This window comes from Semicossyphus pulcher, unplaced genomic scaffold, assembly GCF_022749685.1.
Source record: "Semicossyphus pulcher isolate SPU_LCO1_2020_fin unplaced genomic scaffold, fSemPul1.0.p SCAF_12, whole genome shotgun sequence".
Taxonomy (NCBI): Eukaryota; Metazoa; Chordata; class Actinopteri; order Labriformes; family Labridae; genus Semicossyphus; species Semicossyphus pulcher.
The window spans coordinates 4,416,718-4,428,603 of NW_027211626.1; the positions used below are offsets into that span (position 1 = coordinate 4,416,718).

General features: G+C 43.3%; 2 protein-coding genes across 3 annotated transcripts in view; one reads left to right on the forward strand and one right to left on the reverse strand.

Moving 5' to 3' along the window:
• slc35f3b (solute carrier family 35 member F3b) overlaps positions 1 to 7,807 on the forward strand; it is a 72,982-nt gene extending 65,175 nt beyond the window's left edge. For both annotated transcript variants that reach the window (XM_069658523.1, XM_069658524.1), the window contains 4 exons: positions 1,005 to 1,130; positions 2,573 to 2,765; positions 2,869 to 2,958; positions 4,191 to 7,807. In XM_069658523.1, coding sequence (XP_069514624.1) covers positions 1,005 to 1,130; positions 2,573 to 2,765; positions 2,869 to 2,958; positions 4,191 to 4,432 — 651 coding nt within the window. In that variant the 3' untranslated portion in view covers positions 4,433 to 7,807. The remainder of the gene's footprint in view (positions 1 to 1,004; positions 1,131 to 2,572; positions 2,766 to 2,868; positions 2,959 to 4,190) is intronic.
• A 1,237-nt stretch (positions 7,808 to 9,044) lies between these two features.
• On the reverse strand, positions 9,045 to 11,656 carry LOC138588778 (5-hydroxytryptamine receptor 1D). The gene is made up of 3 exons (XM_069659029.1): positions 11,509 to 11,656; positions 10,476 to 10,636; positions 9,045 to 10,340 (listed from the first exon to the last, which is right to left on the reverse strand). Exons 1-3 carry the CDS (start codon positions 11,654 to 11,656, stop codon positions 9,045 to 9,047), a joined length of 1,605 nt encoding a protein of 534 aa, XP_069515130.1.
• Positions 11,657 to 11,886: the final 230 nt, after the last annotated feature.

Here is an 11,886-nt window from a genome sequence, read left to right on the forward strand (position 1 = left end):
TATTCAACTTACCAAAGAGCCACAGATGTTCACTAGCTCTCTGTCGGCCTGTTTTACTCTGCAGAAGTTATGTCTCTGTGTACTCTTGTTCAAAGGGTATCCTCTTGTCTCAAAGGGTTTTTTGTCATTTCCTTTATGATTTTAATTTCTTGTATTTCTTGTCTTTTTTTATAAACCTCTGACTCGAACTTCTGATCTAATTCGATGTGCTGCATGCGTAGGAATAGAGATGTTGTATGGTTAAAACATAGTGTCCAAGGAGAGGGCTTTCTTACGGCAAGAGGAAGCACTGAAATATTCAAAAATATAACAAACTTAAACTGATTTTACATTGGACTTTTATTCAGTAGCTATACAATTTGAAACCCCCAAATAGATTAGCGTCCGTGTTGGTACTCCTCTCCTTTAAAGGTCTGTGCTGACCTCTAGCTGTACCGTATAACATACCGTCTTTTGATAACGACCTCATACAACCCCGCTTCAAAAATTCCTTTAAGCACAGCTGAAAGATTTTGGTTCTTTTCAAGGTTGAGTTGGGAGGGAGTGGGATGAAAGAGGTGCCGTTTCACAGCTGTGATAATCCCAGAGACAGGGAGTGGGAGTAAGAGGTGGGGGTTGGTGGACAGAGGGGGGGTGTTTGGTTTGTAAACATGACGGCAGTGTAACGAAAATCAATGTCAGACGGTCACACCAACGCTGTGTCCTGTGTTGGAAGCACATGCACTGTGAATCTGTGATTTCATTTGAGTTTGTGTGTGTAAACATGCTTGTGTTCGCCTGTAGATACCGAATGCGGCAGCCTATAAAATAAAACCCACAGACTAATTATATCATTACAAGCCGTGTCCTTTGAGGCCTGTGATTCCTGCAAGCGGAGGCCATGTGTGCCTGCTGCGTCCCCGCACAGCAGTGAAGGCTCGGGCGTCTTTATCACCACACTGCGAGCAGCATGTCGTCCATCCGTCATTCGCTGATCTTCCTCCTCCTCCACTCTCTCTCTACAGATCGTAGCTGCTATCTTGGCCATAGCAGGCATTGTAATGATGACCTACGCTGATGGATTCCACAGCCACTCAGTCATCGGCATTACTCTGGTCGTGGCCTCTGCTTCAATGTCAGCGCTCTACAAGGTATTTGTGTGCATTTGATCCATTTTAAGAGCCATATTACCAAGCTCATGTACTTCCATCCTCACCTCTCCTTGACTCATCATTCTTGACACATCGGCAAGTTATTGCAGCAAAAGTCCTCTGTTTAAAATCGACCTGAATAAAGAACATCTGTGGTCCAGTGAGAAAAATACAAATTCCCAGGTAGGTTGGTCCAGACAGAAGCAATCGATTCGAAGACCAGTTTGCAGAACACAGATAGTTATCATCTGTTGCAGTTTAAATCAAACAACAAATAATGAGTCAACAATGTAAAATATTGTGTGAGGAGTTTTTCTAAGGTTTGGAAAGAGACTGAAATTAATTCTGTATATGACCTACAAAAGCAAACCAGACCATCAGACCGCTGTTTCAAGCGAGGAAAGCTAACTTAATTGTTGTAACGCTGCGCCACAGACATGCGCCATCATGATCGCAATTGCAGCCGCCTCCCTCACAACAATCAACGTTACCGTAGGCTGCCAGCTACTGCTAGCTACTGCACCGGGAGCTAGCAGGATTGTAAACTCGACATGGCAAAGTCAGATGGTAGGCTGTAATTTGTGTGTTTTGAATTGAAATAATTGTTGTAACTTGTGTACACATTTTTATTATTAATTACCTAATAGAAAACTTTTTCCCTCTGGGATACCTCCAAAAACAGACCACATCTCATATTCCGGTGCGACTTATATTCTAAATTTTACGGTAGTTATTTTTAACACCTGAAACCGCTGGCAGGGGGTAGGTGTCAGACGAAGCGATTAACTGCATGCTGCCTTTTTTCAGGGCAAAAACTTAAAGTGAGTGATACGTATGACTGTTAAAGAAAGCAGCACTTAAGCATGTACAGGACAAAATCATTAAAGAGATAAGGGCTGCAGCTTTGTCCACAGGGGGCGCCAAAATCAACATAAACCGAAAGTTTATGCTTACAGGAGCTTTAAAAGTTTTTATGATTTAAAACAGCCTCATGGATGTATGATCTTTTTAAGCTGACAGATTTTAACATCATTACAGACCTCAAATTAACTGTACTTTTTATTTTTTTATAGACTGAGTATATTATCTTTTAACTTGTCACACCAGCTCCCTTCTGATTATATAACCAGGTGGCAGACGACAGGAGGAGATTATGACATGTAAGCTGACAGACGCGTGTGATATGCGAACGTGTGGTTGCCGGCCTCAGGCTGTGATGTCCTGATCAAGGAGGTTACAGGACAGAGAGTTTTATTTTGACGGGGTCCTGGTCTCCTCTGCCCTGCTGTCTGTACTGCCTAATGTGATAAACAGACAGCAGCGGCCCTGTGCCAGAGACATGACAGGTGCTTGGCAGGTGCAACCTCTGCAATATCCCTCTGCTCCTTCAGGGGGCAGATTTTGTGCATTCATCACCCCTCCTACTTCCTGTTTATCCTCAGGTGCTCTTCAAGATGGTCCTGGGCAGTGCCAAATTCGGAGAGGCTGCACTCTTTCTGAGCATCGTCGGAAGCGCCAACTTTGTTTTCGTCAGCTTTGTGCCGATCATCCTGTATTTTACACATGTGGAGTACATCGGCTCACTTGCAGATATCCCCTGGGCCTACCTCTGTGGGGTTGCAGGCCTCCTTTTTGGTAAGGAAAGTCAATATATGAAGCAGTATTGTGCATAAAAAACTGATACTGTCATGATTATGTAACCTATTTATATCATATTTCTTTATGCATCCTCCCACAGCTTTCAACGTCCTGGTGAACTTTGGCATTGCGATAACATACCCAACGTTAATCTCCCTTGGCATCGTCTTAAGCGTCCCTGTGAATGCCAGTAAGTCTCTTGGCTTCTTTCCAGACATAACTTCTTAAAGCCAGTCAGCCTTTAATATTTGATGGCATTAAAATCATCCCAAAGTTATCTATGTTTGATGAACAGATTCTACATAGAAATGTAGAATCTGTAGGCAGGGGCGTGCACGAAAAACAGTCGAAAGCAGGCAGAACATAATGCACCGTAATGATATCCCGGCTCTCATCAGCGGCTATCTGATGATGATTTAGCTTCTCATTAATCTCTATAAACAGACATCTGCAGCAAGTTCAGCTAACAATCTGTTCTAAAAATTCAACTTAATAAATTCCCCTGACGAGCCGTTCAGCATTCAGATTTCCCAACTTCCTCGAATGCATCAGAAATGATCGATCCGACCTTGGTTCAAGAAACAAGCCTTTTAAAAGTAGCTTTCTTCTCCTCTTGAGGACAGACCTGACAAAGCTTCGTTTTGACTTTTTACTAATCTGCATCATGATGTTGAAATTTTGGCAAAGGTACGACCTGTTAAGTAAAGTACGGAGCTCGGGAGGGGACATGGGGGGAAAAAAATGTAAGGTTGGACAAAAAAGAAAAATCTTTTTGTAGCCTCCGGGGACAAGATCTCGATCAGAGGCTATGATGGCATCCGAGACTGCAGGCAGGCTGATGCAATTTACGATGCAATTACGACTTTTCCGTTTGCCTTCATCTGAGCGTCGAGTTTGTTTCTTTTTCTTTGGATTTTCACTTATTGTTGAAGTTGTATCTGTAGTCATCCATCTTTTCTTTGTTTGTTCAGCCATAGTAGATTACTGTTTACTCGCAACACTTGTAGAGCGCGGAAAAGCAGCCGCTTAGCTCCGCCTACCCTCTCTGGCAGACCAACCACTGCTGGCTGATGGAAAACGCGTCACTAACTGGGCGCCGCTTGTGATTTTTTTTCTGCGAAAGTCGCACCAGACACCCAGTCTGTAATGCTGCAAATGCAAAGGCTTCAGTCGGCCATAGCCTCACTCACCATTGTGTTACCTTATTCGGCGATAGATAGTGACTTAACAGACATTTATTTACAAGAAAAGAAAAGAGATTATACCTTTAAGTAGAGGCAGGTAATCAGGTGGGAAGGAAAGGCCAGGAAACTGCAGGGCTGATTAAAACAAGGAAAATAGGGAAAGTGAGAGGGCATGTGGTGGAGTAGGAACACAAAGATACTGTGACACATACTCATAATAATTCTCCTGATTTTGCAGTGGTGGACCTCTACACATGTGAAATTCATTTCAACACCGTGCGCCTCATCGCTGTGTTCATCATCTGCCTGGGTTTCCTCATGCTGCTGTTACCAGAGGACTGGGACCAGTGCATCATCCAGCTCAGCACAAAGCTGCGCAAACGTGAAGAGCCAGCAGAGGGCAACGGAGAGGCGGGGGCCACCACAGGGCTCAACTGGAGAGGCAGGACCAGGACCTCCATGTCCACATTTGCACACTGACTCCATGGAGTATTACATGCAAACAAACAGACAGTCACAGGGAGGGAGGCACGGCATCCTCTCTTAGAGGTCAAGACATTTGACCTGCCTGGTGATCTGCAGCAGTATTTCAGACTGACCTTTAATCGGTAACATGTTAACCAGGGTAGAAGAAGCAGAAGAAACAGACTGTATCACCCATGTGGCGTCCATTCCACTCAGAAGTTATCAGAGTTGGTGCATGGACTCATATCAGTTGAAATCCTTCTAACCCAAGAAAAAAATGATCAAGTCATGTATTAATTTCGCTTTACCTCTTCATCATCCCGTTCACGACATCCTCACGCCTGGGACGACTTGCCAACTTGCCTGATATATTTTCAGCTCTGAGAAAAAAAGACAGACACCACGTGGACTTGCTGTTGTTAACACATTAACACACCTTTAAGATCCAAAGAAGAATGCCTACAATGCTGAATGCCTGAAAACAAAAGGGAGAGGCCGACCGTGGCCGCCCTCAGGTTTAAACTTAATGACAAATACCTGCCTTTCATGCACTGTACATAGCTGTGTTTCACACCTCTGATGTCGTGGAGCTGTGGACCCTGATGGGCTCATCTGGCGTGAGGGGACCTGTCTGGACATCTGAGGATCAAGTCCGAGCTGAAGGAGCTTTTCACATATCGCCTCACCCTGTTCCTCCTGAGAGAAGAGGTCAGGTCCTTGTCGATCACTCTGATTACCCCCCCATGGTTATGTGTTCTCCTGAAGCTAAACTCCCACTCTGTCAATGCTGACACCCATTTCTCAGGCCCACAGATGAGTCACGAAAGATTTAACTGCAGTATCTCTGTTGCATAAGTTATCAATGCATGAGATGAGGTTTGTTGTTCAAAGAGTGCTTTCAGTCCATCCATGAAGCTTCACATATTCTCTTGCCGAGTCGCTGGCTGCAAACAGTATGACCATTTTATTAACCAAGCAATACAATGCAAAGTACTTCAAATTGTATTAACTGTGATTTTTATCCACTGTCTCAAACTAAGCCCACAATAATGATTAATGCTTCAGGTGTCCTAATCTTCGGATGGACTAAAAGCACTAGCAGCTTATTATGAGACAGAGAGGATTTAAAAAAACGTAGAAATACCCCTTTAATAACTTCACTCATAGCTATCACTGAGCCTCCCCGTGATTCCTATCACATTTATCTTAAGTCATTTGCGTGCAGTTATATATGTACCATTTATTTTCCTGCAGGAGTAACAGACAGTAGATGAAAACGGTCTTCACTGTGGCTTGAGGAGAGGTATGCCAACAGATGAGAACATATTCAAAAGGCGGCCATTTTTCTTTATAAGCTGTGTCGCAATTCAAGGGCTGCAGCCTTCGAAGGAGGCGGTCCACGGATGATGCGTCATTCATAGCCTGGGTAGACTGCTAAAGCCAAACTGAAATGAGACGGTCTGGTCTACCCTTGCGTCACCAAGCGCTGCTCCTGTCGCCTAGCAACAGGTAGCTAGCAGGCTTACTAGCTAGCATAACTAACGTTCAAAGGCCCTTTTTTTTAACCCTTGTGAGGCTAGCTATTTGACTGAGTTGAAACCAAAAACTTTTACATTTTAAAGTGTATTCCTCGGTCGTGTAAGAGTCCGCCATCTCATTTGAATTGGCGCGCAATGCATCTTGGGATACGGAAAAAGGAGGATGCATTTGTCTGCCACATCTGAAGGAGCCTTCGCATTGGGACAGCCTTTGACGCGCTTCTGTGACGCAATCGGCCTTCAAATACGGCTTTTGAAGGCTGCAGCCCCTGAATTCAGTTATACGGTCTTACTGCTGTTTTTCAGGTATGCAAATATAATAAACTTATCTGACAAATGGTTCTAATTTCACCGCTTCTCGATTGATAATAAAAATCCTGAGGGACAGCAGGCCATATTTAAAGCTCCTGTGAGGAGTTCTTTAGTGGTTATGAAACAGTCTGAAATTATTTCTGATGCATCTACATGTCCTGCAAAAGTAAGCAAGACCAAAAGTGACAAGCTTAATTATTCCTTTGTAGATATTTTTAATGCCTGGGACAGGTGTCAGATGAGGAGAATGACAGAACGTAGGCAAAAAATAGCCTTTGTTTACATTTTTTACGGCAAAGATTCTCGTTAAGTGACATGTTTAAATGTTAAAAAAAGCAGGAGAAGATGTTTCACCAGTAAACACAACTTACGCATGTACAGGACAAGATCAGCAAAGAGATGAGACTTCTTTGTCCACAGGGGGCGCCATAATCAACACAGACTGAAAGTTCCTCACAGGAGCTTTAAAGTTAAAACAACATATTTTATAACCTATTAGCAACAGTTCAACAATAGCCAATGTTAGCATTTAACCAGTTCCTAGCTTCTTAGCTTAACAATACTGGCTACAGACTGCAGTGCAACAACAGGCTGGCTCTTTCCTACTGCATCGTATATTACTATCTAACAGTGTGGTAGCTAGTTAGCTGAACGGATTTTGAGATATGTTGTTTTACATTTAAATAAGGCCCCTCCAGGTTTTAGCTACCTATTGTTTATCACTCGCTGATCAATCCAGAAGCGTTGAAATGAGAGCATTTTGACAACATCCTATTTTGCTGCATTGCTCCTTCCCTACATGGGCATGACGTCAGAAAAAAAATGGCCGCTGAGTGATTATGGTGACTTTTGTCAACCTCTGCACTTTATCAAAAAACCTGGATCTATTTCATGGATCACATTTCTGTTATTAGTTCATAACAACTGAGGTAAACCGTGGAGCAAGAGAGGCCCGCGCCTTGCAAAGCGACTGCTGGAAACTCCGCCTTGTTGTGAATGTATGAACATCACTCGACCACACACGCTCGCTATCTGTTTCTCACAGTGCCACCGCAGACTGCTGCAGAGAGACTCTTTATTACTACCCTTCTTGTACTCATCTGACTGAGTTGCATTTTATTTCTGGAGGGAGATCTCTTGAAGCATCGCTCTGGACTACTTTTCTACTACTTTTTTTGCATTTGGTTGCTTACTAACCTTGAGGGGACAGTGAGTGACATCTGCAGGAGGAGCATGCACATACTGTACGAGCAGATTCAGCCAACAGGTCCACTTCACTGCCTTTTCTTTCTTTTGCAATAGAGTACATCAGCACTGTTTCCCATTGTCATTCAATGACAATAAATAATAATATTGTATTCCTCTGGAATTATTGCTAGACATAAATGTAAACCTTTGTAAGGAATGATGATTTTTACACTGAGATGCAACATATGATTATCACATTTGAGGGAGAGATATTTAGAGCGATAATAAAAGAAGGGTTTATTTGATCTACTGTTGATCTACTGATGTCTTCAAGTGTAATCACATGTACTATATAAAAGAATTCTTTTCAATATATTTCTTTGTCCAGGTTTGTTTACTTCTCAGCGGTGTAGTTCTATGTTAGATGTAGGAAAAAGTATTTATTGATCAATGTAGAATCAGTTAATTAATTTTTTGTTGTATTTCCAGCAAAATAGAAAACATTTGCTCATTTCAGCCTCACAGGACAGGACAGACTCGTGTTGCCTACTTTTTCTTATTTAAGTTTTTGCTTTATTTTACATGGACGAGGGTCGTGCGTACTGATGTTCCGCACACGAGTACAGGCTATTTGTCAAGGGAACGCACTCTCAGAATGTTACGGTTTGTTAAGAAAAGGCGCACATTGGTCCGACTTCACGCGACTCCACCAAGCTGGACATGTCAAAGTCGAACAACTCCATCCGACAAACACAGACTGTCGGTGAACACTGACCCGACAGTTGGTGTTGGTTGCCGTTTGTCTGGGCAGTGTGCAGCCACCTTAAATTTGTCTTTGAAATATATATTTAATTTAATTGATAATTTAATCTGTAAAAAATACAATAAGTTGATTGACAGACATTGGTAAAGATGTCAAAATCCATTCATCATTTTGATTCCAGCTTCTCAAATGCAGATATTTGCTGATCTTCTATATTATCAAATATGAATATTTAAGCAATATCACATGAGAGGGAGTGATGTTATCTGCGACCGAATCAAAGCAGTGCTGATATCCAGTACAACATCACAACCTCAAGTGTGATATTGCTTTTATACAACAGTTATACAAGCAGCAAACAGTAAAAAGTAACATCAGATTATTTTTTGCTCTGTCAACGCAACAAGTTCCAAACTGAAACCGCTGTTGCCTAGCAACCCAAACATTCTCCTGCTCTCTGTGTCTACAGGTTACCACATACCAGCTGTTTTTTAAATCATGTACATGTATCTGTTTGTTTTAATTGATCATGAACCAGTGAAATAAGAGTCTGCTGTGTGATTGAGAGGCACCAGCTTGATTAATGTAGACATACACGGTCTGCTGTAATGTTAAGTAACAGTATTCAGAACACCTGGCTGAGGCGGCGTGAAACACAGAGTGAAAAGTCCCAGTGATGTTGTACTCTGTATCACCACTCATGGAATGCCTCTTGTCCAATCAGATTACTTGGTTTGATTAAGTAATTTTTATCATTAGACAGACAAAACAAGACAAAATAATTATAAGTTATAGTCCTCGTCTCAATGTCACAGGTGAGAAATCACTAACAGACATCATGCTCTACTCTCACAGTAATCTGTCCGTAGAAGAAAGTGGCCTGACGCTCCTTTGTCAGAGCAGAGAAAGGAAGTCTGCAGCCCTCTTGTGGTCGAGAGGGGACCTGCAGGCAGTCCACCCTCCTGTCAGCATTATCTTGCCACAGTGGGCAAGAGGGGAAGGTGTTTTCCCGGTGACACAGTTTGCATATATGCTCCGTTGAATAATGTTTAAAGTCAGTGGTAACAGTAAAAATGGAGGAAGAATACCTGGAGTCATCACAGGTGGACGTCTCAGAGCAGGAAGCAGGACCAGGATGGGTGGTTGTCAGAGTGTTGGGGTCACTGCTCCTGCCATCATCTCCCTCTGCTTGGACCTCCCCTCCACCGCCCACAAAAATCCCCAGACGTGCTCTGATCTTTTGCCCCAGTCCCTGGAGGGCGCCCTGGAAGCGCTTGCTGAGCAAAGCGTATAAAAGCGGATTGATGTCAGAGTTCAGCAACATCAGCCAGTATGAAAAGGTGACAGCAGAGGGTGGGACGAGGCTGGACTGGCCTGAGATTGCAGTTTCTGCAGCCTGAACGAGGGCCACACCTATGAAAGGCGTCCAGCAGAGGAAGAAGGCTGAGATGACCAGGAGGAGACGCAGCACTCCATGGTGGTTTTGGTGCTGCTGGGTGTTTTGGAGGGTTGACTGGGAGGCGGTCTGAACAAAGAAAGAGAACAAACGTCTGGATGTTGATTCATTGCGTTCTGCAGTAGAATCAGGGAGAGCAGAGCTGCTATCATTTTCCTGTTCCCTCCTGACTTCAGACACAAACTGTCCATTTAGATGATAAATCAGTTTGGAGGGGCAGCGCTGGTGAGATAAATCACCAGGAGCGAAGTTTGGATTCCTGCTGCGCTGGACAGAGTCCTCCAAAGTATGGATCCTCCTCGCATGGCTGCGAGCCACCTTGACAATGTTCACGTAGCAGAAGAGGATAACCAGAGCCGGTACAAGGTAGGAGAGTGTTGCCATGAAAGCTGTGTAGCTGGGACTGCTGGACCAGTTGGCTGCACAGCTGTACATGGGGGTTACATACCTGATGGAGCTCCAGCCCAGCAGAGAAGGGCAGCTGGTGAGCAGAGCCTGCAGCCAGATCCACAGGACCACAGCACAGGTCCTCCACAGGGTGCAGCGGGAGCTGTAGCGCAGGCAGTCCATGATGGAGTGGTAGCGGTCGAGGGCGATGGCAGCTACAGTCAGCACAGAGGCAGTGCAGTAAACAGAGGAGGTGTAACCCACGTACAAACAGAGGCCCTGCCAGACAGGAGAGAGAGAATCTCATCACACTCTGGATCAAAGGGAAAAAGGTGTTATGACATAAGAGGCCAGTTTAAGGTCATGTCAGACACATGATTTAAAAGCATATAGCACTGGAGAGAGGTGACGTACAGTACAATCCGCCCATCCACGGTCCATGATGGACAAAGCAACAAAAGGCATGACTCCGAGGCCCACCAGGAGGTCGCTGATGGCCAGGTTCATGATCAGCACTGACGTCACAGAGTGGAAAGTCTTGGTTGCAGCCACAATAACAATGACAAGAATATTACCTACACAAAAATATACACAGAAATCAATGCAAAGAATTATGGATATATTTTATCAGGTAGACCTTTTTAAATCTCATATCAATCAAAAAAATAACAGAAGTATTTTGCATTTTGCATTGATATTAAAAAAACTCAACAGCAGTCTTCCCAGAAAAAGTGACGTCAGTTTCTTCTCATCTTTAGTTTTTTTTACTCATAGATTAAAGTTTAGTGGATCCAACTTCAGTTTGACAGTTGCAAAATGTGAGCCGCTAATAAAAGGTCATGAGTTTTTGAAATTCTGATTACTCATCAAGTCTGCAGGCATTAATGTAGCATTTATTAGTCATTAAAGGAAATGAGTCAGACTTTCAAATAAACCATTAAAAAAAGTTTGCAAACTAAATTAAAACATTCTGTTCTAGGGGCTTTGTGGCTCTTTTCCAGAAGGTCAAAGGTGAAATGTTTAATTGCAAAGATTTTTTTAATGAAGTAAATAACTAAAGGACATTGCAAATGTCAGGGATATATTTAACACACTGGCAAACCAAGGGTTACAGTGATTCACCATACACCATTAGTAAAAGATTTATTACCACTAATGAAGTCATCAATCCTACAACCCTTTTCTAAATGGTGCCTTCAGGAGCAATAGAAGACTTTTCCATTAGCTACTAGTTAATCACCATTATGGAGCTGGAATAAGGAAATTTAGTGTATTAAAGTTCTTTTTTAACTTTTTAAACAACATTTATATGAGCAGATCAGGAAAAGCAAGAGGGGCATTGAGTTAAATAAATAGGGGCATTGAGTTAAATAAATAGAATAGTACAGTTTATATTATTATTATTATTATTTATGCTATATAAATTAAATAACAGTTAATTCTGTACCTGTCACAGCGCCCAAACACATCAGCACCATCAGGATCTCCAGGACCAGCTGGGCCTGCCCGGACACACCGAGCCCTGTGCCCCCCGTCCGGCTCACGTTGACTACCGCCGCTGCTGTCGACAGAGACGACCCGGACCCGGGCTCCATGTCCCATTAAATCCACCTCTGCCCTCACATGATGGGACACTGTACACGAGTGACTTGATGGAAAATGAAATGAGCGTGATCAGATGTGCTCCCATCTGCTCTCCCTCTGGTCGGACGGTCTCCAGGTGAACCAGGCACTTCACTGTTTTAAATGGGGGGGGAGGAGGATGCAGCAACACCTAATTTAACCCTTTCAGTGCTTCCTTTCATCGTGCATTATTTAACCAGAA

Coding starts and splice junctions, on each gene's coding strand:
- LOC138588778 (XM_069659029.1), bottom strand. CDS start 11,656: ATGGAGCCCGGGTCCGGGTCGTCTCTGTCGACAGCAGCGGCGGTAGTC. Junction 10,637..11,508: donor GTGTTTGGGCGCTGTGACAG/GTACAGAATTAA, acceptor ATTTTTGTGTAG/GTAATATTCTTGTCATTGTT. Junction 10,341..10,475: donor GTGGATGGGCGGATTGTACT/GTACGTCACCTC, acceptor CCTGTCTGGCAG/GGCCTCTGTTTGTACGTGGG.